Source organism: Hypanus sabinus, chromosome 3 (genome assembly GCF_030144855.1).
Source record: "Hypanus sabinus isolate sHypSab1 chromosome 3, sHypSab1.hap1, whole genome shotgun sequence".
Classification (NCBI taxonomy): domain Eukaryota; kingdom Metazoa; phylum Chordata; class Chondrichthyes; order Myliobatiformes; family Dasyatidae; genus Hypanus; species Hypanus sabinus.
Genome location: NC_082708.1, coordinates 120,532,279 through 120,556,013, shown reverse-complemented (window position 1 = coordinate 120,556,013; position 23,735 = coordinate 120,532,279). Strand labels below are relative to the sequence as shown.

General features: G+C 39.2%; 1 protein-coding gene across 2 annotated transcripts in view; it reads right to left on the bottom strand.

Annotated features, from left to right (window-relative positions):
* Positions 1–23,735, bottom strand: part of dclk2a (doublecortin-like kinase 2a) — a 337,808-nt gene that overhangs the window by 76,556 nt on the left and 237,517 nt on the right. Inside the window, exons 7-8 of one of the 2 annotated variants that reach the window (XM_059963368.1) lie at positions 14,440–14,453; positions 6,284–6,313 (exon numbers count right to left, since the gene is read on the bottom strand). The exons of the other annotated variant lie outside the window; for it this stretch is intronic. Of the exons in view, the coding sequence (XP_059819351.1) occupies positions 6,284–6,313; positions 14,440–14,453 (44 nt within the window). The remainder of the gene's footprint in view (positions 1–6,283; positions 6,314–14,439; positions 14,454–23,735) is intronic. 2 annotated transcript variants of the gene reach the window in all.

Genomic DNA, 23,735 nt, shown 5'->3' with positions numbered 1-23,735 from the left:
TGAATAATCCCTAGTATCAACAGAGTACATTAAGGGAAAGAGTAAGATTGTTGATTTTCCAAATTATTAGTATGACTGTGATCTACATGTGAGTCTATAATCCATAGAGGGAGGCTGCAAGAAATGGTATCAGATGTTCCTAGCTGTCTAGATAGTGACAATGCAGCAACTTTCTTAATTTTTTTTCATTGCCAGTACCAGAGAAAGTTTAAGACTTGAAGTCAATTATTCCTGATGCTGTAAGAAACAGCAATTGGAAGTGGTCTCTGCAGTGACAGTAGCCTCACTGGCAAGGGTCACTTTGAAAGTTAACTCCAGTCTGAAATAAACCAAGAATAAACAGTTGATCACATTATCTGGCATCTCCCGCTGGGATTTAAGGACAAAACTATGTTGCTCCCAAATATCTTAAGTCTCCAGCAGGAAACCCACAAATCCCTTTTGTCTACCTCAAAGATTGTGTACCCATTTGGATTTCCCTCCTTCCTATCCTTTTCTTCGGCTGGATCAACCAAGCTGAGTCTTCTTATTCAGAGGCTTCTGGCAAGGTACAACAAGGCTTCGGCAGTGACAATTCTCAGGACTTATCCTTGAGAGCTTTTGACGGGAGGAAAAAACCAGGCTTGGAGCCTGGTCATCAGTTCAAGCTGGAAATCTTACTTGAAATGTTTTTTAACAAGTGCAATAAGATTAAACATTAAATTAAAAAATGCTTATTTTCTTTAAAATAATAAAAGCAACAAAATAATTAAAGTTATGTTAAAATATTGAACAAGAGATCATTTAAAACATCAAAATAAAATAAATAAAAATAACTGAACCTTTTGTTCTATTTTATTAGGACACAGATTTCTATTCAAATGTATGGGGTGATTGGGCATATTCTGGAATTAGGGTATATAGCAAACATTCACTTCAGCAACCAGTCTTTAGACCTGAGTGTGGATTGTAGATTAAATATTTAATGCTTGCCTGGACAATAGTCTTCTGAAGCTGTGGACATCAGTTAATTGAAAAACCAGACAATGTTGATTAACATTCATTTTGGGTGTCTGGAGTGTGGGTGCGAAGACTGAGGTGTGAAAATTTTATGTAAAGGAACATTGTAGCTACATTGTAAATATAGAATTGTCCTTTGATCTTTAGCATATAAAATATAATGTAATATCGGGTTGAATGGGCCTCTTCCTCCAGAAAGTGTCTCATTTCTTTGAATAAAAGACTACCTTATATCACCTTCTGCATCTCTCTGGTGACAATTTTCATGTTACAACATGGGCTCTCTGAAACAGCGCTTGATTTGGTTGTTCTCACCCTCCATCCCACCAGCCATATAGTTCTTCATAACTTCCGCCATCTCCAACGGGACCCACCACCAAGCACATCTTTCCCTCTCCCCACTTTCTGCTTTCTGCAAGGATTGCTCCCTACGTGACTCTCTTGTCCATTCGTCCCTTCCATCCCTTCCAACCGATCTCCTTCCTGGCACTTACTCTTGTAAGTGGAACAAGTGCTACACCTGCCCTTACACTTCCTCCCCACCACCATTCAGGGCCCCAGACAGTCCTTCCAGGTGAGGCGACACTTCATCTGAGTCGGCTGGTGCGATATACTGCGTCCGGTTTTCCCGGTGTGGCCTTTTATATATTGGTGAGACCCGACGCAGACTGGGAGACCGTTTCGCTGAACGCCTACTCTCTGTCTGCCAGAGAAATCAAGATCTCCCAGTGGCCACACATTTTAATTCCACGTCCCATTCCCATTCTGATATGTCAATCCATGGCCTCCTCTACTGTCAAGATGAAGGTTGGAGCAACAACACCTTATATTCCGTCCGTGTAGCCTCCAACATGATGGCATGAACACTGATTGCAACTAACTTCCGTTAATGCCTCTCCTCCCCTTCTTACGCCATCCCTTATTTATCTAATTATTTCACACCCTTTTTTTTCTCTCTCTGTCCCTCTCACAATCACTCCTTGCCTGCTCTCCATCTTCCTCTGGGGCTCCCCTTCCCCTTTCTTTCTCCCTAGGCCTCCCGTCCCATGATCCTCCCCCTTCTCCAGTTCTGTATCCCTTTTGCCAATCAACTTTCCAGCTCTTAGCTTCATCTCTCCCCCTCCTGTCTTCTCCTATCATTTCTGATCTCCCCTTCCCCCTCCCACTTTCAAATCTCTTACTATCGCTTCTTCCAGTTAGTCCTGACAAAGGGTCTCGGCCCAAAACGTCGACTGTACTTCTTCCTATAGATGCTGCCTGGCCTGCTGTGTTCCACCAGTATTTTATGTGTGTTGCTTGATTTGGTTGGTTGGAGTATGAAAGTTGTGGCAGATTCCACAAGATTAGAAATGCAATCCAGTGATGCAGTGGAGTTGTGGATATGTCCCTGGGGAACACTAGTTAAAATCCATAACTCAACCCCATTTTTTTTTTGTTCATTCATTTAGATAAAAAGGTGCCTTTTCAACTTCCACGTGTGGGTAGGTGCAGATCAGCTGACCATTATATTTTCTATTCCTGATGTTTAGTTCCTATATGTTTTAATTAATTGATGGTCAGCAGTTACCCTGGTTTCAACAAACCAAATTGAATGCAGTGATCTGTCTCAAGGAACTCTGCTGTATCCTTGTTTGTTCGTGATGGGAATACAGGGGAATAAAATAAGTCCCATCTAGAAGAGACTGTTATGGATTTTGCTAGCTGTCAAAATCGTAAAACATTCTTCGTTTTTCTAATGGTGAGAAACATTTAGTAACAAAAAACAGAAATCATGTATTTTAAAAATCTGTATTAATTAATACAGATTTTTTATACTCAAAGTCATTCCCTCCACCGAATTTAATGTGGAATTAAGATCTGCATGAGGTCCAGCTTTTGGATGAGTACATCGATAGGAAAGGTTTATTTGTGTAGATTTGCCATAGCTTCCACCTCCTTTGCTGGAAATTTCAAAATTGCTAACAGTCCTCATCTCCTCACAACATTATTGTCAAGTTATTGGGCTAATGCCTCTCTCCACACTTGTTGGCTAATTCATGCTCTGTTCTATTAACCTCCAGATATGATATATTTCTGAGTTGGTCACCATCAATAAATCTCAATTTTGATCAAATGAATACTTCTAAATTGTGAATGCTTTTCTAATTGCCACCATGTACCAAGTTTAGATTTGTGTTTTGTATTCCTCTAATCGAAATCAGTTATTCAACAGATTACAAATCTTGGAGACTGATAATATGGAATTCGGAGCAAAAAAAAAGCTGTTGGAAGAACTCAACAGGTCAAGCAGCACCTGTGGAAGTAAGGTATGGTCTTTGTTTCGGTTCGAGGCTCAGCATCAATACTGTATAAGTCTAGCCCAATAACATTTTATTTTAAAACATTTAAAATAAAACAGCAACAACTTTAAAGTAATGAACTATTCAAAGAGACTTCAAAGATGATAAGTAAATAAATATGACACAGAAACACATATGAGAATATTAGATCACCCATCATTCAGATACAGATGTCCCTCGCTTTACGTATGTTCGCTTTACGCCACTTCACTTTTACAAAAGACCTATATTAGTAACCTGTTTTTGCATTAATAAGAGGATTTTTGCTTTTACAAAAATTTTTCCCATATAAATTAATGGTTCTTCGCTTTACGCCATTTCGGCTTAAGAAAGGTTTCATAGGAATGCTCTACCTTTGTAAAGGGGAGGACACCTGTAACTTCTTTGAGGTAGATAACAGTGGTACAGAGGTGGTGAGGTTTGAGGACAAAATTTCAGAGTTGATGGGCTAGATACGGCCACCATGATGCAGTGATTAAAAATGAGTAAGTAAGAAGCTAAAATTGAAAGGATCCCAAAGGCCTTGGGGGTTGTATGGGACTGAAGGATATTACAAAGGCAATGGAGGGACGTAGAGAAGGATAAGAATTTCAAAATATAGTATTGCTAGACTGATAGTGTAGGTTGTAAACCAGGGCTTGATTGGAGAATAGGGCAGTGGGAGTTAGGGTATAACTGAGTGATAAATGAGCTCAGGCTCATGGAAAGCATTGGAATAATCAACATCTAGAAGTAACAAAGGCATGGGATGAAGCTTCAGGAGCAGATCAGCTGAGGCAAAGGCCAAGGCAAGTAATATTACCGAAGTGGAAGAAGATGGTCTTGATGGATTGGAAACCTGTATAAAAAGTACCACAAATAAAGACGCAAGCTTTGAACTTCAAATGCAGGCTCAACTTCATTCTACCAAAATTTACTCTTTCGGTGCCATGTTTACCAATTCTGGCCCTGTCATTTTCATATGGACATTCTAGCTTAGGTTATGTAAATTACCCATTTATAGAATATTATTAAACTCTAATTTACAAATCAGATCAATCCAAATTATATGTTATCACGATTTTGTGCACGGTCAGTCATCTGATGATGTCCATTTTCTATACCCACAGAATGTATATTCATTCCTCTCATCTTATTATATTTAACCTCCCATTATCTGCCAGCATGATCAAAGACTCTCACACCCTGGATATTCTCTCTTCCTCCTTTTTTTGGACAGAAAATTTAAAAAAAAGCTTGAAAATATGTCCCAACAGGCTTAAAGACAGCTTCTATTCCACTGTTACAAAGCTCTTGAAAATACCTCTTGTATGTTAAAACTCTCAGTCTAACTTGTCATGACCCTTGCTCTTATTGTCAAAATCAAAACTCAAAGTCAAACTAGATTTATTATCAGAATGTGTCACCATATACTACCTTTAGATTAATTTTGTTGCAGGCATTTAGAGGAAAATAGAGAAATACAATAGAATTTATTAAAAACAACCAATATGCAAAAGAAGACAAATAAAAATAAAAAGATAATACTGCAAACATGAATTGCAGGGTCCTTGAAAGTGAGTCTATAGGTTGTGAAATCAGTTCAGAATTGAGGTGGGTGAAGCTATCCACACTGATGGTTGTAGAGTAATATCTGTTTGTGAACCTGTACCTCCCAAGACTCCAGTACCTCTGCCTGATTGTAGCAATGAGAAGACAGCATGGCCTGAATGGTGGGGCTCCTTGATGATGGAGGCTGCATTCTTGCAACAGTGCTCAATGGTGGGAAGAGCTGTTCCTGTGATGCACTGTGCTGTATCTACCATTTTCTGTAGACTTTTCCATTTCTGGGCATTGGTGTTTCCGTACCAGGCTGTGATGCAACCAGTCAAGATACTCTCCACTGTGCATCTATAGAAGCTTGTCAAAGTATTACCTGTTATGCCAAATCTACACAAACTTCTAAGAATATAGAGGCACTGCTGTGCCTTATTTGTAATGGCACTTACATGCTGGACCTAGGATAGATTCTCTGTAATGATAATGCCAAGGAATTTAAAGTTACTGACCCTCTGCACCTTATCGTTCACCTGCATTGGACTTCCTCTGTAACTCACAGTATATTCTGCATTCTGTTACTCCTTTTCCCTTGTAGTAAAGTACTTTTGTTTTGAAATTATCTGCATGCAAAACAAAGTCTCTTTACTGTATCTCAGTACAGGTGACAATAATACATGTATCAATTCCAATTCCAGATATATTTTTGTTTCCCTCATATAGAGATTATTCCATACCTCCTCTTCCCACTACAATCTTTTCTGAATATCCTGTAATAAATTTAATTCAACTTCATTTTCTGAGAAAACCATTTTACGCTAATCAAATTTTCATAGAGCAGCAACCCCATATTTGAACCAGTAAAAACCGGGTAGATCCTCCAGATCTGCCCTGGCTTAATACATAATTGACTCTCCATCCAATTTATCTGTGATTTTTCCCTGAACTAACTCAAATGCACAAACACAAAGATACCATGTAGCAACATCATGTTCAGTTTTTAGGTGTCAGAATAGAATCAAAATCAGGTTTAGTATCACTGGCATATGTCGTGAAATTTGTTGTCTTTGCATCAGTAGTACAATGTAATACATAATACTAGAAAAAAACATGAACTACATCAAGTATATATACATTAAATAGTTAAATCAAATTAGTAGTACAAAAATCAAAATAAAAAAGTAGTGAAGTAGTGTCCATTCAGAAATCGGATGGCAGAGGGGAAGAAGCTGATCCTGAATTGTTGAGTGTATACCCCTTGAGGCTTCTGTACCTGCTTCTTGATGGTAGCAATGAGAAAAAGGTATGACCTCGAAAGGAGAGGAACTTACCAATGTACCCACACATTAATCTTGGCAGAGCATTGCTTTCATGATTCTAAGTCAATTTGGGGGAGGTTTGAAAGCAGCTTGAATAAAGGAGATGAAGGGCATCTTGTCCTTCTATTTATCCAGGGGAGGGAAGTGCATTGCATTAAAAAAAATTGTATACAGGAATGCTCTGAGGTAATGGAAATAGAATATTATAAATGTAAGTTGCTTCTTCAATATTTATTAGAATGGTTGATAGTGGTCCATTGTAAAAAGGTGCCACACATCTCGAGGTGAATTAATCAGGTATAAGGTGGTCTGAATGTAGCCTTTACTAAACTAGCCTTTCTCAGGCAGGGCATACAGATCACCATTAATGAACCTCAATGCACTTTGTTCAGGGAAGGGGTTCACAAAATCAATCAGGATTTTCTTGTGTTTGCTTTTAGGGTCTGTATTTGTGTATGTGTTGTATCAAGAACAGACTCAACCAATAAACTCTGAATTGTTGAACAGTTTGCTGTCACATAAATCTACAATGGCTGCTAAGGCGGCTTCACTTAATTTGACTGTGACTTTGTTGTAGCACATAGGGTCAGGAAAGGGAATTGAAAAGTAGATTTTTGATAGATTTTGGGCACAGATGCAATATTATTTCACAGAAGGAATTCTGGTGGAAGTATGCTTGTCTGAAGTAAAATGCTAATCTTCCTGTAAAATCAGCTCTGCTGTCTCCCTAAATACTGCCAATTGATTTTTCTAGGCATTTGATCTCAGGTTTGACTTTACACTCAATGGGCCTTTTCGTATCAGATTTGGTACCAGTCATCTAGCTGATTAATGACTGGGCTGTGGAGGCAACCCACCCTCTCACTTTCCAACGCAAGTTGTAAACCAGACTGAAGATTAACCCACCTCTTGTGTTCTTCTCTCAACTTGAAAGGATTCCCCTGCGACTGGAACTGGGATTTTTCCCAATTTCTCCACTTTTTTCCCCCCACATCCCAAAAACCTTAGACATCAGCTGCACTGGGTCCTGTAAAGAAGTGCATGTGGCTGCCAAGAGAACTGGGGTGCTAATGGGCATGTGTGAGAGTATAGATTGTGAAGAAATAAGGGGGGAATAAGATTGCACCGAGATCAGATCTCGCTCAACAGGCTAAATTGCCTCCTAGGTTGTACGAAAGTGTGATATTAACCATTTTCTTTGGCAATCAATGATGCTATTGAGGATGTAATTTTATTGAAAGCAATTATTTCTACCTGTATTGGAAAGTGATTTATCTATGATAATTCCAAAAATATAATTCACTAACAGTATATTCTGTAACAATGAAGGTCCAAATACCATTGTTTGTTTCTATATATACTGATTCACTATCGTCACAGAATTACGTAACAAGTTCACATGCAGTCTGTTCCCATGTATCTTTTCTCAGTGATATAGGTGAATTGTCACAGATCTTGAATGAGCACTGAGAATCCACTGTCCCTTGTAGATTCAATAGTGTTTTGTTATTACTCCTAAAGGTAATAGTATATGGAATGCCCATGAATATTACTGACAGCTCTAACATCATTATACAGATCTCTCTAAAAAAAAAACAGCATTAATCTCTATCTGGATTCATTCTAGAATTCTCTGTTTGTCCTGTGACCAGCAGACAGCTGTGGTTTTTATATATGTAAATAGTACCATGAAGAAAAAAGTAACAATAAGCATTCCTACACACCTCAAATCTGAATGTTTATAGGAAAACATTAAACACTAATACTCAGGCTTCCCTAATGCATATGGGAGCAGTTTAATCCTAGTTAAGGTTAAAAAGTAATTTTCATTTCCTCACTTGTCTTGCTGACTAGTGCACATCATCTCAATATTTTATTGATGCCATTGGTCTATAAATCTCACCACTAATTTACTTTCTCCTTGCCCCACTATGATGCTATGATGCTATGATGCCCCACTATTGTGCTATCTGTGACCAATTATCTCATGAGGGAGAAGTGTTTTGACTAATCTGTGACTCATGCTTGACTAATCTGTTGGAGTTTTTTGAGGGTGTAACAAGGATGTTAGACGAGGGTAAGCCAGTAGATGTTGTGTACCTAGATTTTCAGAAGGCATTCGATAAGGTGCCACATAGGAGATTGGTGAGTAAAATCAGAGCTCATGGCATTGGGGGCAGGGTTTCAACATGGATAGAAAACTGGTTGGCAGATAAAAAGCAAAGGGTAGCAGTGAATGGGTGTTTCTCAGACTGGCTGGAGGTGACTAGTGGGGTACCACAGGGCTCTGTATTGGGACCACAGCTCTTTACGATTTATGTCAATGATTTAGATGAGGGCATTGAAAACTATATCAGCAAGTTTGCTGACGATACTAAACTGGGTGGCAGTGTGACATGCGAAGAGGACGTTAGGAGAATACAGGGAGACTTGGATAGGCTGAGTGAGTGGGCAGATACTTGGCAGATGTCATTCAATGTGAATAAATGTGAAGTTATCCACTTTGGAAGCTGGAACAAGAGAGCAGAGTATTGCCTGAACGGTGTCAAGTTAGGTAAGGGAGAAATGCAAAGAGACCTAGGAGTCCTAGTTCACCAGTCAATGAAGGTGAATGAGCAAGTGCAACAGGCAGTGAAGAGGGCAAATGGAATGTTGGCCTTTGTTACAAGGGGAATTGAATACAAGAGCAAGGATGTTCTTTTGCATTTGTACAGGGCCCTGGTGAGACCACACCTGGAATATTGTGTACAGTTTTGGTCTCCAGGTTTAAGGAAGGACATTCTGGCAATTGAGGAAGTGCAGCGTAGATTCACTAGGTTGATTCCTGGGATGGCAGGGCTGTCTTACGCAGAGAGATTGGAGAGATTGGGCTTGTACACACTGGAATTGAGGAGATTGAGAGGGGATCTGATTGAAACGTTTAAGATAATTAAAGGATTTGATAGGATTGAGGCAGGAAATATGTTCCAGATGTTGGGAGAGTCCAGTACCAGAGGGCATGGATTGAGAATAAGAGGTCAGTTATTTAAAACAGAGTTGAGGAAGAGCTTCTTCTCCCAGAGAGTTGTGGAGGTGTGGAATGCACTGCTTCGGAAGACGGTGGAGGCCAATTCTCTGGATGCTTTCAAGAAGGAGCTGGATAGATATCTGATGGATAGGGGAATCAAGGGATATGGGGACAAGGCAGGGACTGGGTATTGATAGTGAATGATCAGCCATGATCTCAGAATGGCGGTGCAGACTCGAGGGGCCGAATGGTCTACTTCTGCACCTATTGTCTATTGTCTATTGTTTTGTTAGTGAACTGAGCCCATCTGCCTTTAGCTTGCAAGATCTACACATCTACTTTACTTAAAAAGGCTTGAAAGTGTCAAATGTTTTTAAGTTTTAGAGGCCTAACATTTAATTCCATAGTCCATACTCCCTCTGTCCACCCTCTGCCCAAGTTGTATGCAGTAGGGCATTTTGTAAGTCTGTGGTATGTGCCTGGGATCGTTGTGATCATATGATAGGATATGGGAGCAGAATTAGGTCATTCAGCCCATCTCTAGACATGATTACTGGGAAACCCTAGGCAGTCTGTCTGCTAGCAATCCATCCCAGAAAATATGATGTTTGAATTTCATATTTTATTTAACTACAAGACGAAAACTTAAGGATGTATACAAGTATTATAGGCCAACTATTCTAAACAGGTAGATAGTATATATAGGTATATTATAAGGTGCAGGAATGGGGCCTGGCTGCAGCATATCCATTAGTAGTCTTGATTCTAGGTTCAAAATTCAAGTTACTGGGGTGTGGCATCAGATTTTGCTCTACTATTGTTCCTTAATAAACCATAAAAGCTGGTTTGTTAAACATGAAAATTTAAACATGATCTTAGCAAAGTTGAGATGTGTTCACACTAGAGTAAACACTGCTCTCACCTTATTCCGACTCCTTCCAAATATGTGCTCGGTTTACAACGGGCACCAAGATATTTTTGGAGTTTTATGCTACCATGCATCAATTAGGACCTTCCAGAATTTCGAGTCTAATGCTTCTTTAATGCAAAACAGCTCATGACCTTCATCATTAACTTTGAACACTTAATTCTACTCGAAAAAATGATATTGTCTGGACATCTTTATGTCATAGGCTCCCTTTTCTGGTTCTGGACACTGACAAATGAGCAGAGACTGTACAAGTAAATTAAATAACTTTGCAATTCCCATCCTGACACTGATGGAGATATTTATTCAGTCTGCATTTTAAAATTACAGTTCACCCAGAGGTTGAAATTGCAGCAGTAAAAATAAATTGTAGCACGTGGTTTGTATTTTAACCAGAACCACCAAATTTGTCAAAATGAAGGTATGCCAAAACTTTTGTTTACTGTTTTTATTTAAAGCCAGGATCACAGCTAATGTGATTATGTGATTGGTGTTATGTGAATCTTGGAGTGGAGGACAAGCAAGGGACATATGATTCAGAACTGAGCCACATCATTTATCCTGCTGGATCTTGACAGCATTCCTACAGCAAAATCAACAGGATTAGATTCTAATCCAAGGACGCTATTAATACCAGCGACAGCATCAAAAGAGTGGCATTTAGCCGATCATGTCTATGCCTAGTAAAGCAATCCAAACTTAATCCCATGAGCTTGCTCTCTTCCCACAGTTCTGTATGATCCACTGCTTCAAATGTTTATCTAATTTTCCTTAAAAGCATAAAATAGTCTCATCCTTCAGTCTTATAACAAAACATGCCATAGTCCACTAATCCTCTATGTAAAGAAATTTCTCTTAACATCTTTCCTCAGTGACAAGCTTAAATTAATGACCCCTTGTCAATGACTCACAACTAAAGGGAATACTTGGACCTTACTCACTCTATCAAAACCCTTCATCGGTTTAAAAGCCTGTGCTAAATCTTCTCTGTGGAAACTGCCACTATAGCCTTGAATTTCTTTAGGAATGGTCCCAATTGCTTGAGTAACTTCATGACAAAATGAAAGAAATCCAGAGAAAACATGAAATAGATTAAGCATGACTGCTTATCTAGCTTACATAGTTTCCTGTGGATTCCATCGACCCATTACAAACATGCAGTGGCACAGGTAGTCACAGCCAGTAACTTAAGTCTTTCTATTACAATTATAACTATTCAACCAAGAGTTAATTCTACCCAAATTTCATTTTGGTGCATCTTAATTAGGGAAAGATCTTGCAGTTTTCTTAAACTCTTTATTATCTTAATTCATTATAGTACTCTATAGCTGGTGATGAGTAGTCACAATTGTGACTGGGATTTTTTTCAACATTACGTTCCTCAAACCTTTATCGATTCATTTTGCCTCAGTATAATTCCATTCTTAAGTAGCAGTAATGTGCAGGCTCAACGTACATTGACTTAAAATGGTTGTTAGTTTGAAGGACTTCTGCATATAGTCTTGGCTAGCAGCGGTCTAATACTGAAGGAATACTACTGAACTATACAGATAGATTACATAAACCAGGGCTGAATGTTTCTGTTAATAATGTCAAATGGTAATTTGATACAAGATTTCAACATTTTATGGAGAGCAGACAGGGTAAATAGAATGAATCTATACTCAGTGGCCACTTTATTAAGTACACCCTATTAATGCAAATATCTAATCAGCCAATCACATGGCAGCAACTCAATGCATAAAAGCATGCCGACATGGTCAAGAGGTTCAGTTGTTTTTCAGAAGAAACATCAGAATGGGGAAGAAATGAATCTGAGTGACTTTGACCATGGAAAGATTGTTGGTGCCAGATGGGTTGGTTTGAGTACCTCAAAAACTGGGATTTTCATGCACAACAATCTCTAGAGTTCACAAAGAATGGTGTGAGAAACAAAAAGAACATTCATTGAGTGGCAGTTCAGTGGGCGAAAATGCTTTGTTAATGAGAGGTCAATAGGGAGTAGCCAGACTGGTTCAAGCTGACAGGAGGTGACAGTAACTCAAAAAGCTGTGCATTACAGCAGTGGTGTGCAGCCGAGCATTTCTAAATGCACAGGATGTCGAACCTTGAAGTGGATGGGCTACAGCAGCAGAAGATGACACTAGGTTCCACTCCTGTACCTAATAAAGTGGCCACTGAATGTACTTCCACCAGCTGGGGAATGGAGGATTACGAGAGAAAGTCTCTAACATAGAATCAGAAATTTCAGAAGTTAAAAACCTTTGTGCATATAAAAGATAGCAGAAGGTTGGGGCATTCTTTAGCATAATTATTGATATCCAAACCGATGTTAATTTTAAACTGAGATTGACTAATTTCATTAACCAAAGCTCTTAAGAGATTTGCATAAAAGTTAACTACACAATTTGATTGCCGATCTCACTGATTGGTTTTAGGGGTTCAAGCATTTAACTATATCACCCTTCTTAAACAAGAGAAAATCTGCAGGTGCTGGAAATCCGAACAACACACACAAAATGCTGGAGAAACTCAGCAGGGCAGGCAGTAGCAATGGAAAGAAGTACAGTCCACGTTTCAGGCTGAAACCCTTCAGCAGGATCCTATATCATCCCATGTTCATTGTGGCATTCTGTAATATCCTAACCATTAACAACTACTGTAACAAATCAATCAATCAATCAATCAATCAATAAATAAATAAATCCAAAGGGTTTCTACAGATATTAATAGCAAAAGGATAGTGAGGGATAAAATTTGTCCCTTAGAGAATCAGAGTGGACAGCTATGTGTGGAGTGGAAAGAGATGGGGGAGATTTTGAACAATTTCTTTTCTTCGGTATTCACTGAAGAGAAGGATATTGAATTGTGTAAGGTAAGGGAAACAAGCTGGGAAGTTATGGAAACTATGACGACTAAAGAGGAGGAAGTACTGGCACTTTTAAGGAATATAAAAGTGGATAAATCTCTGGGTACTGACAAGATATTCCCTAGGACCTTGAGGGAAGTTGGAGTAGAAATAGCAGGGGCTCTGACAGAAATATTTCAAATGTCATTACAAATGGGGATGGTGCCGGAGGATTGGCATATTGCTCATGTGGTTCCATTGTTTAAAAAGAGTTCTAAGAGTAAACCTAGCAATTATAGGCCTGTCAGTTTGACATCAGTGGTGGGTAAATTAATGGAAAGTATTCTTAGAGATGGTATATATAATTATCTGGATAGACAGGGTCTGATTAGGAATATTCAGCATGGATTTGTGCGTGGAAGGTCATGTTTGACAAATCTTATTGAATTTTTTGAAGAGGTTACGGGGAAAGTTGACGAGGGTAAGGCAGTGGATGTTGTCTATATGGGCTTCAGTAAGGCTTTTGACAAGGTTCCACACAGAAGGTTAGTTAGGAAGGTTCAATCGTTAGGTATTAATATTGAAGTAGTAAAATGGATTCAACAGTGGCTAGATGGGAGATGCCAGAGAGTAGTGATGGATAACTGTTTGTCAGGTTGGAGGCCGGTGATTAGTGGTGTGCCTCAGGGATCTGTACTGGGTCCAATGTTGTTTGTCACATACATTAATGATCTGGATGATGGGGTAGTAAATTGGATTAGTAAGTATGCAGATGATACTAAGGTAGGTGGCGTTGTGGATAATGAAGTAGGTTTTCAAAGCTTGCAGAGAGATTTAGGCCAGTTAGAAGAGTGGACTGAACGATGGCAGGTGGAGTTTAAAGCTGATAAATGTGAGGTGCTACATTTTGGTAGGAATAATCCAAACAGGACATACATCATAAATGGTAGGGCGTTGAGGAATGCAGTAGAACAGAGTGATCTAGGAATAATGGTGCATAGTCCCCTAAAGGTGGAATCTCATGTGGATAGGGTGGTGAAGAAAGCTTTTGGTATGCTGGTCTTTATAAATCAGAGCATTGAGTATAGAAGCTGGGATGTAATGTTAAAATTGTACAAGGCAGTGGTAAGGCCGAATTTGGAGTATTGTGTACAGTTCTGGTCACTGAATTATAGGAAAGATATCAACAAAATAGAGAGAGTACAGAGAAGATTTACCAGGATATTACCTGGGTTTCAGCACCTAAGTTACAGGGAAAGGCTGAACAAGTTAGGTCTTTATTCTTTGGAGTGTAGAGGTTGAGGGGGGGACTTGATAGAGGTATTTAAAATAATGAGGGAGATAGATAGAGTTGACATGGATAGGCTTTTTCCATTGAGAGTAGGGGAGATTCAAACAAGAGGACATGATTTGAGAGTTAGGGGGCAGGAGTTTAAGGGTAGCACGAGGAGGAATTTCTTTACTTAGAGAGTGGTAGCTGTGTGGAATGAGCTTCCAGTAGAAGTGGTAGAGGCAGGTTCAGTATTGTAATTTAAAGTAAAATTGGATAGGTATATGGACAGGAAAGGAATGGAGGGTTATGGGCTGAGTGTGGGACTAGGTGAGAGTAAGCGTTGTCACGGACTAGAAGGGCCGAGATGGCTTGTTTCCGTGCTGTAATTGTTATATGGTTATATGGTTACTGTAATGCCCTGGTTAAGATTTTACAGCTAATGTTGTTGGGTAGTTCATTTAATGAAATGAGAGAGGAAGAGACAGAGGGGAACTTAAACTGGTAGATTCAAGGCTTGTGCCATTGGGTTGCAGACTACCAAGATGGAAGATGCAGTACTGTTGTACTAGTTTGTATACAGTAGCAGGGCAAGAGGCAAATGCCAAGGAATGGGAAAGCTTACACCCTGGAGCTCCAGATGGCTATTACAGATTAAGTATAGGTCCTCAGGAAAAGTGGAGTCTGTAAGTGCCTACTAGCCTGTGCATGGTCACACTGATGTACAGGAGGCCATTTTAATAGTATCCAACAAAATAGGTGAGGTTGAGTAGATGCCAGTGAACCTCTCCTGATCTTCCCAGGTCCTTTCACACACCCAGTTCCTTCCAGATCCCAGCCCCAACCCGCCATCACCTATTCTCTTTCCCCTCCTCCACCTATCACCCAAAAACTCTATACCCTCCCCACTCCCTGTCCCTATCCACATACCATCCTTCCCTTGCTTGTAGATATAGGTTTCCTATATCTGTCTCTCTACAATCTTCATTTTTTTGCTATGTTATAGCATGGTTTCCATTCACAAAAGAAATCCACTATTTTTGATAGCCATCATATTGCTCTCCACTAGTAAATACAAGTTGCCTTACAATACCACCAGATACTTGCAATGAGGTTGGGGGGGGGGGGGGGTGGTAGTAGTGGCTGCAGATATGAATTGCAAGGGTGGTAATGCAAGTTGTCCAGGGTCTCAGCAGGCAACACTCACTTGGTGCTCAGATGAAGGATCTTCGATCTAAAGTGTTTAGTCTGTTTCAGTTTCTACTGATACTGTCACATCTCTACAGCGCTTCCAGCATTTATTATTTTTGTTTTAGGTTTGCAACTTATTTTTGGTCTCCACTAATTCAATGCTTTGCTTGCAAAGCAATGAAAGAGCATCTGTAAAATTGCATACCACAATCCGCATGTCTGTAAGTGGCGTCGATGTGATTTAACGCTTTAATCTTTTGTAAACGAATGGGGAGGTGGCCTTCAGTAACAGAATTGGAAGCAGCTTAATTAACGGATAAACAGTAACATTTTAATGATCTTAATACCAAAAGTGAGAAGTGACTGTTCATAAAGAATGTGGAGGAGGGGCTGATGGGAACATGAGAAATGGAAGTTGTCGAGATGGACTTATTAAAGCAACACACACAAAACGCTGGAGGAACTCAGCTGGCCAGGCAGCATCTATGGAAAAGAGTAGACAGTCTATTTTTCGGGCTGAAACTCTTCATCAGGACTGGAAGGAAGAGAGAATGAGTCAGACTAAGATGGAGACTATGATGAAAGGTCTTGGCCAAAACGTCAACTGTTTACTCTTTTCCGTAGATGCTGCCTGACCTGCTGAGATCCTCCAGCATCTAGTGTGCGTTGCTTTGGCCTTCCAGCATCTGCAGATTTTCTCTTTTTTGGGAACTTATTAAAAATGTTGGTCAGGGTTCTAGATAATATTTTTTAAGTGCAATTTGCACATAATATATTTCATTGATTGGCATTTAATTTGCCTAAGAAACCCCTCCTATGCACGGTCAGAAAAAAATCAGCAGCTCTAAAATGACTACACATGAATATAATTTCGTAAAGTACCACCAGATAACAAAGAACAGGATGTCACATTCCTTTCCCCCAGAGCAATATGTGTGTGAAGCAATCTGTACTGTAGTAACCCAAGGCCTAGGTATCGACAAAAATTGTTTAATATGTCTTTATGGATAGAGTGTGGAAAAGAAAAACAGTTTAGATGGTGATGATCCAGCATGGTAAACCATGACAATCTATAACTTGTAACTATAATAGGCTACAATAATAATTATGTATTCAGGGGCACAGTCTCAATTGCATTTGGGAAGAATACAAGGACACGAAAACAAAATGAACACAACATTGTCTTGAGAATTGGAATGGGCTGAGTTCAATCCATGACAGAGTAGGTCATATATAATACTGGAAATAAATTAGGTGGATAAAGAGCTGTTTTCTTTTTATCATCTGCATAACAATTACTACAGTGAAAAATACTCAAAAACTAAAACCTGAGCAGAAAAGCTGAACAGGGATAAATGTAAGAATAAAAATTAAATTAAAACCTAGGCCAATGCAGTCGGCAGCTACTGCGAGAAGAAAACAATTACATTGGAGAAATAGAGAAAATGATGTGATAACAAATTTGTGCTATTTTTAAGTTCAAATGAGAAATACAACTTTGTTATTAAGGCACATTATGTGTATAAAACAGAAATCAGTGCAATTCCTAATTTGTTACTGGAAGCACTCAGAATGAAGGATCACTTAATGTAATTATTTTTTGAAAGCACAAGGAAAATCTTTGTAGGAATGAATAAACAAGTGTTTTAATGTGTGACCAAATATATCTTAGGATATATGCTTACTGCAAGTGCTTTGTGGTGGGCTACTGCAGCACTTGTTTGAAGATCAGTTCGTCCTTTGTTGCTAACTCCCCACAGCTATCATACCCCTGTATTTGAAGCTCCGTCATACTCACATATTTTTTCAACTCTCTTGGAAAATCAACAGCATTGAGAATGTGTTTAAAAAGCTATTCTGCACCCTGAGGATGCACTGAAAATATCAATCTCTTAGGTAGCTCATTATATCTAAAAACTCCAGTAATCTCAGTCCCAGAGATTTAAAAGGCAGGAGCTCCCAGCAAGTGAGGCTGTCACCAGACTAACAGTGATCAGTACTCAGTCCAAAGACTGTATAACGACTTGGATTCTTTGGAGTTGCATATCATGTATTAAAGACTAAAAATAAAATGAACAAGACAATCATTTAAGCAATGATATTTTAGTTCAAGCCAGAATTTGTGGCTTTTTAGGCAGATTACCAAGGGTTTAGGAGCTGGAGAGGGGTAGAAGCTGCTAGATTCAACAAGGTAGATGTGCAGTCGGAGGATCAGGATTGATAATCCTTGTCCAGCTAACAAATCCTGTGTCCCAGTCAGCCCAACCCCAAACCCCTGCTATTTTCAGCCCTTTATCTTCTAATTATTTATCTGACTTCTCCCACATTGTACACTTTGGAACACCCTTTCTTTAACTACCAACAAAATTCTCCTCTGCAATATTCACATTCTCAGTCTGACACGCCCAGTCCAGCTTAAATTGTTTCACAGTACACTTGCTCTCTGTTCAACGTATGTTCAGTCTGTGCAAGTTGAAGAGGGGATGTCAGCTGGCGTGCTAAACTTCAAAGCATTCTGACTGGCTGCATCAGCATCATCTAGTAAGGAAGGGCCAGTACACAGGATAGCAAAAAGCTCCAGAAAGTGTAAATGCAGCTAGCACCATCATGGGTACTAGCCTCCCCAAAGTTGAGGACATCCTCTAAAGGGGACCTCCTTCACCAAGGATAGGCCTCTATCTCATTGATACCATCAAGGACAAGGTACAGGAGCCCAAAGACACACACCCAATGTTTCAGGAATAGCTTATTCCCCTCTGCCATCAGATTTCTGAAAGGACAATGAACCCATGAACACTATTTTTTCCTCTCTTTCTGCACAATTTACTTAATTTTATATACATACACACACACACACACATACATACACAGATTAGAAATACTTACAATACTTATTGTAATTTATAGCTTATTTTATTATTATATATTGCAATGTACTGCTGCCGCAAAACAACGAATTTCACCACATATACCAGTGATATTAAACCCGATTCTGATTCTAGTTCTGAAAATGACAGCCTTTGTGCAAAGTCTGCATTGTACAGTGACTGTTAAGACCAGCTTGCATAGTTCTGGCATTCCTACCAATTCAAATGTCCTGCATGACTTCTTCTTCAAGTGTGTCTATATGTGTTATTACTAGGTAGGGTTCCAAAGCTGCCTGTGGTGCCTACAAACAGAGAGAAAAAGTCCAATTTCTCATGACATATGCTGGTTAACTTTCAAAGCTAAATAAGGATTGCACCAAGAACCATTATCTTTGCTTCCAAAAATCTTAATTATTTCTGGTTTCTAGCATTTGTTAATTTCTATTACCGCTTTGTCATTGTGATCTGCTCAGATTCAAACGATCTAAAGCACAAACATTTCCAGTAAAATTGACAATGCATTCCCCTTGGAGATGCCAATTCAAGCTCTTTACCATTCTTAAACTGAATTGAGTGGGAGAGAATGGGGTAGTTTAATCTAATTGAAATTGGGCAGCCCACAAGTTACAATAAAAACCTCCGTATTAAGAGGTTGATTAATGGTGCTTGGGGTCACTCTCCTTGTCCATGTAGATTTTTCTTTTTTGCTTCCAGACTTCCCTCCCATAATTTTAACCTTTTTCATTCTGTCTGATCCTTTCAGTCAGCGTATTTCTTAGTCTAAGAGAGGAAAACTTAAACCTGAGGTTGACTAAATGATGATTAAACCCAGCTGAAACACAAAACCTTGCAGGTTAACTTTAACTACATCAATCATAAATAAGCATGAGCATCAACTTCTGTGCCTGACCTTACTCAACCCATGTCCTTTTACTCTTCAATCATTCATTGTCTGTGTCATGAATTGATACATTCCCTTTTCACAATGCTGAGAAACAAACTCGTTTGAAAGCAGATACTGCTGCCACTAAACAGGCACTCATATGAACAAAGCCAAATATAGGGACTTTGTGAACAGTTCTAAATTGGACAACATCATTTTAGTCATCCATTCAGCTGTGCTTACTATATTTTAAGAAACAAATATTTTCTAAAGGGCAGAAGACAAAGGTAATTATTAAGTGCACATTCTTCCTTCACTTTCAGTTCCAAAACTAGACACTCTGATGATTTTTTTTTACTCTTAAAAGACAATACAGGAGGTGTTTAATTAGAAGTGTTAAGGCTGTTTGATTCAGTACATGTCTAGGTGATTATTTTTCTCATATTTAATTGAAAATGTCAGTTTTCCTGTTATCTTAAATTAGATGTGATAATTAATCCCAGTTGTGCGGTGACACCTTCGTGATGCTGCTGCCACAGTCATCTTACATGCCACATCAGTATAGAAATAACAGGATAAATATTTAAATCCAAATAATATAATACAACATTTACTTTATCACACGGCTTTGGATTACAATCCACAAAGGCAACAGCAATAAAAACAACTTGCATTTATAAGACTCCTTCAAGGTAGTAAAAAAAAATTCAAGATGGTTTATATAAATATAATCCGAAAAAAAGTGTAGTGTCACGTAAAATTTTTTTTAATAACTAAAGGCTGAGAGAAAGAAGTAGTTTCTCAATTGCAACTCAAGAGGAAGATAGATATTTAGGGGTATAGCTCTAGAGCTAAGGGCAAAATGACTCAAAGCGTAGATGCAAATAGTGAACAGGAAGAAAACTGCAATTCACAACAGGCTAGATTTGGAAGAGTGAAGAGATCTTGGAGGATGGTAGGGAGATGGAGATGGAGCAAGGTTGAACGATAAGCAGGGGCAAGGCTGCGAAGGGACTAAGCAACAGGAATGAGAATTTTAAAGATTAATTCTTAAACAGGGAATGAATGTGGATTATGATCAAGAAGATTGTGGCCAAGTTTGTTTGCAATATGAAGATGGGTGGAAGGGCAGGTACTGTTGATAAAGCAGAGAGTCTGCAGATGATCTTAGACAAGGAATGGTCAAAGTGGTAGATGGAATATAGTATACGGCAGTGTATGGTCATGCATTTTATGGTCATGTTTTTCTGTTGTTGGCAATGTATGGAGATGTTTTACAAGCAGCTTACAAAACTACTAGATACTCTACAATAAACATGAGAAAGTCTAGAGATGCTGGAAATCCAAAGCATAACACCACACAAAATGCTGGAGGAACTCAGCAGGTCAGGCAACAACTATGGAAATTAATTAACAGTTACTGTTTTTCAGGTTTCGGCTCAAAACATTGAGTCTTTATTCATCTCCGTAGATGCTGCCTGACCTGCTGAGTTCCTCCAGTATTTTGTGTGGCGTGTTGTTTTACATACACTACTGGATATACTGCTTCAGAACTACGATCACTGTAATCCTAGACTGTAACTTCCCTTTAGGAAATGTACTTTTCAACCATCAAAAAGACCGAACAATTTTGCAAGCTCCTCCAGGATTCAATGCAAACTGACTCTTGAGAATGTGGCCACTAGAGGGATGGCCTTTGCTTGGGGCCCGAGAGTGGGAAACTCAGCTGCATTACTTTATGTTGATGAAAGAGTTGAGCCAGATTAAAGCATTTGAGGTCCAAGAGCAAACAGTGAACTGACATTCAGCATTGTCTGCCTGTGTTTGACGCGTCTCCCTCTCTTCATGCTACCACCATCAGATGGGAGGTGCAGGATCCCACACAGCCAGGGTTGCAAGCATTTGTTGCCCTTTTATGTGCTGGCCTTGGGGAGGATACAGAGGAAGTTAATAAGGCTGATTCTGTGAATGAATGGGTTAATGTATGAGGAGTGTTTGATGGCACTGGACCTATACTCACTGCAGTTTAGAAAAATGAGGGGAATCTCATTGAAACCTATTGAATATTGAAAAGCCTAGACGGAGTGGATGCGAAGAGGATGTGGGTAAATCTAGGACCAGAGGGCACAGCCTCAGAATAGAGCGATGCCCCTTTAGAACAGAGATGATGAGGAATTTCTTTAGCCAGAGGGTGGTAAACCTGTGGAATTCTTTGCCACAGATGGCTGTGGAGCCAAGTCATTGGCTCTATTTAAAGCAGAAGTTGATAAGCTCTTGATTAGTAAAGGTGTCAAAGGTCACGAGGAGAAGGTAGGAAAATAGGATTGAGAGGATAATGAAGCATCCCTGATGGAATGGTGGAGCAGACTCAAAGGGCTGAATGGCCTAATTATGCTCCTAGGTCTTATAGTCTAAGATAATTGCTTAATAAAACTGATGCGAATTAGAATGCAGACAGAATGCATTAAAGGAGGTTGAGCAGAAACTGTCCCTTTGAAAAATAGGAGAAGATCTATATCACTGGGGCAGTGCAGCCCTTTTTTAAGATACTGCCAGGAATTTCAGCAAAGACTAATCTATTTTGAACACATTTTATAAGATTAATGTCCTTTATAATGAGGTGACTGAATGGCACTCAAAATAAGATACCATGCATCTTCATCACTTGTGATCTACACACAATAATGATAACTTCAACTCCTTCTTCCTGTGCAAAATTCAGGTACAGAGTGAGCACCAGTGCAACAGATTTAGTAGGTTTATTTGATGAATACAATTTCATGCTGTGTAAATTGAATAAGACATTGTTCAGGACTGCTCTTTGTGTCTTAACCTTTCGTTGATTAGAAAGTACAGTATATATAGTACAAATAAAAAAAGGTTTATTAACTAGAAACCAGCAAAGTCAATTTGTAGTTCCTACATCTTAAATAATTCTTAGACAAACTATTCAGGGTCAATATTTATTGCAAAGGCATTCTTCATGTCCAGTGTCATCAGTGGGGAACAAACACCAGTTTAACATAACCTGAGTCTGGAAAACATTGTGTGTTTCCCACTGACAGGAAGAAGATCCAGGATTAGTAGGGACCATACAAGATATCTTTTCACTCTCTTTGACCTGTAACAGCAGGGGTGTTTCTCTAAGCCCAGTAGGAAATATTTCTGCCACTGTGTGACATGAAGATTTGTAGACAGAAAAACAGATAGAAAGAGAAAGGATTTCATGCCATTCTGTTCATCCTAACCACAAATAACCTAATAAAACAAAAAGCCAGCAGCCTTGAGAGGATTTCAGTCAAACACCAAGCCTAAATCTTCCAAATCAGCAATGTACTGATGGGCAATGGATAAATGTTTGGACTGGGTTATACAGTTAGTTCAAGTTCTTCTAATTGTCGTTTAACTATACATAAATACAGCCAAATGAAAATAACTACACTTACACAATGTGATTTAGAATAGTGTAATTTTATCTTCAAGGAATCACTCGGCTCGTAAGCAAGTCCCTCAGTCCACTGAGTTTGTGCTGCTCATTTCGCACCCATTTTACTAATGCCATTTTATTCGCTCCACATTGCCATCAGCTCCGCTCAGACTCTACCACTCTCTCACACTCTAGGGACAATTTCCAACAACTGTTTAAATACCAACCCGCACGTCTTTGACATGCAGATGTAAACCAAAGCACACAGGGGAGATTGCACAGGCATGGGGAGAATGTATGGACTCTACACAGACAGGTCCCCAGCTCAGGATTGAACCTGCGCCACTAGAGTTGTGAGGAATCAGAACAGTTGTGCCACATGTGAACTTTAAAATATTCTTTTCTAATGTCAAGTTTTATGTACTAGGAATTAAGTTTGAAGCAGATTTTTATAATGCTGAGATTTGCTGTGTAATTTTAGTACAAGTTGTGGCTATCTACACTCGGCAGCAATAAGAATTATACATCCTGAGGCCCACTGGGTAAAAAGGTACAGAAGATACTGGAGATACTCAGCAGATCAGGCCGCATCTGTGGGAGGAGAAACACAGGCAGCATTTCAGGTCATCCGACTAAAGCAGGAGCAGTGAGACATTGACTCTGGTGTGGTCAATACATCTTTACCCTGTAAAGCTAAACATGGTCATGAGGTGAATGAGTAAATGGGATGGAGTAGAAAGTGAGAACATGGATAAAAGTCTGTAGGAGCTGTGAAATGCTGAGCTTGGTGACGTGACTGCAAGGTCAGGCTGGGCTTGTCCTACACTCCCCGAGAGAAAGAAACAAATAAAATGACCCGATATCACAGATGGGAACTGATAAAGATGGAGAAAGTATGTTGCTTTAAGTTGTAGACTTCAATATTATCACAGCATTTAATCAAAATTACACTGGACAACATTTTTTCCTAAAATGCTGCTTCCTTACTTTTTTTTTGTTTATGATAGACAGCCTGAAGCTGAACACAAATTTAATTTCAGACTACTTGCATCATGTAGGAATTTGGAGAAACAAGAAACTAACTTTTATTGAAAATAATGCATTTAATTGCATAACGGTGC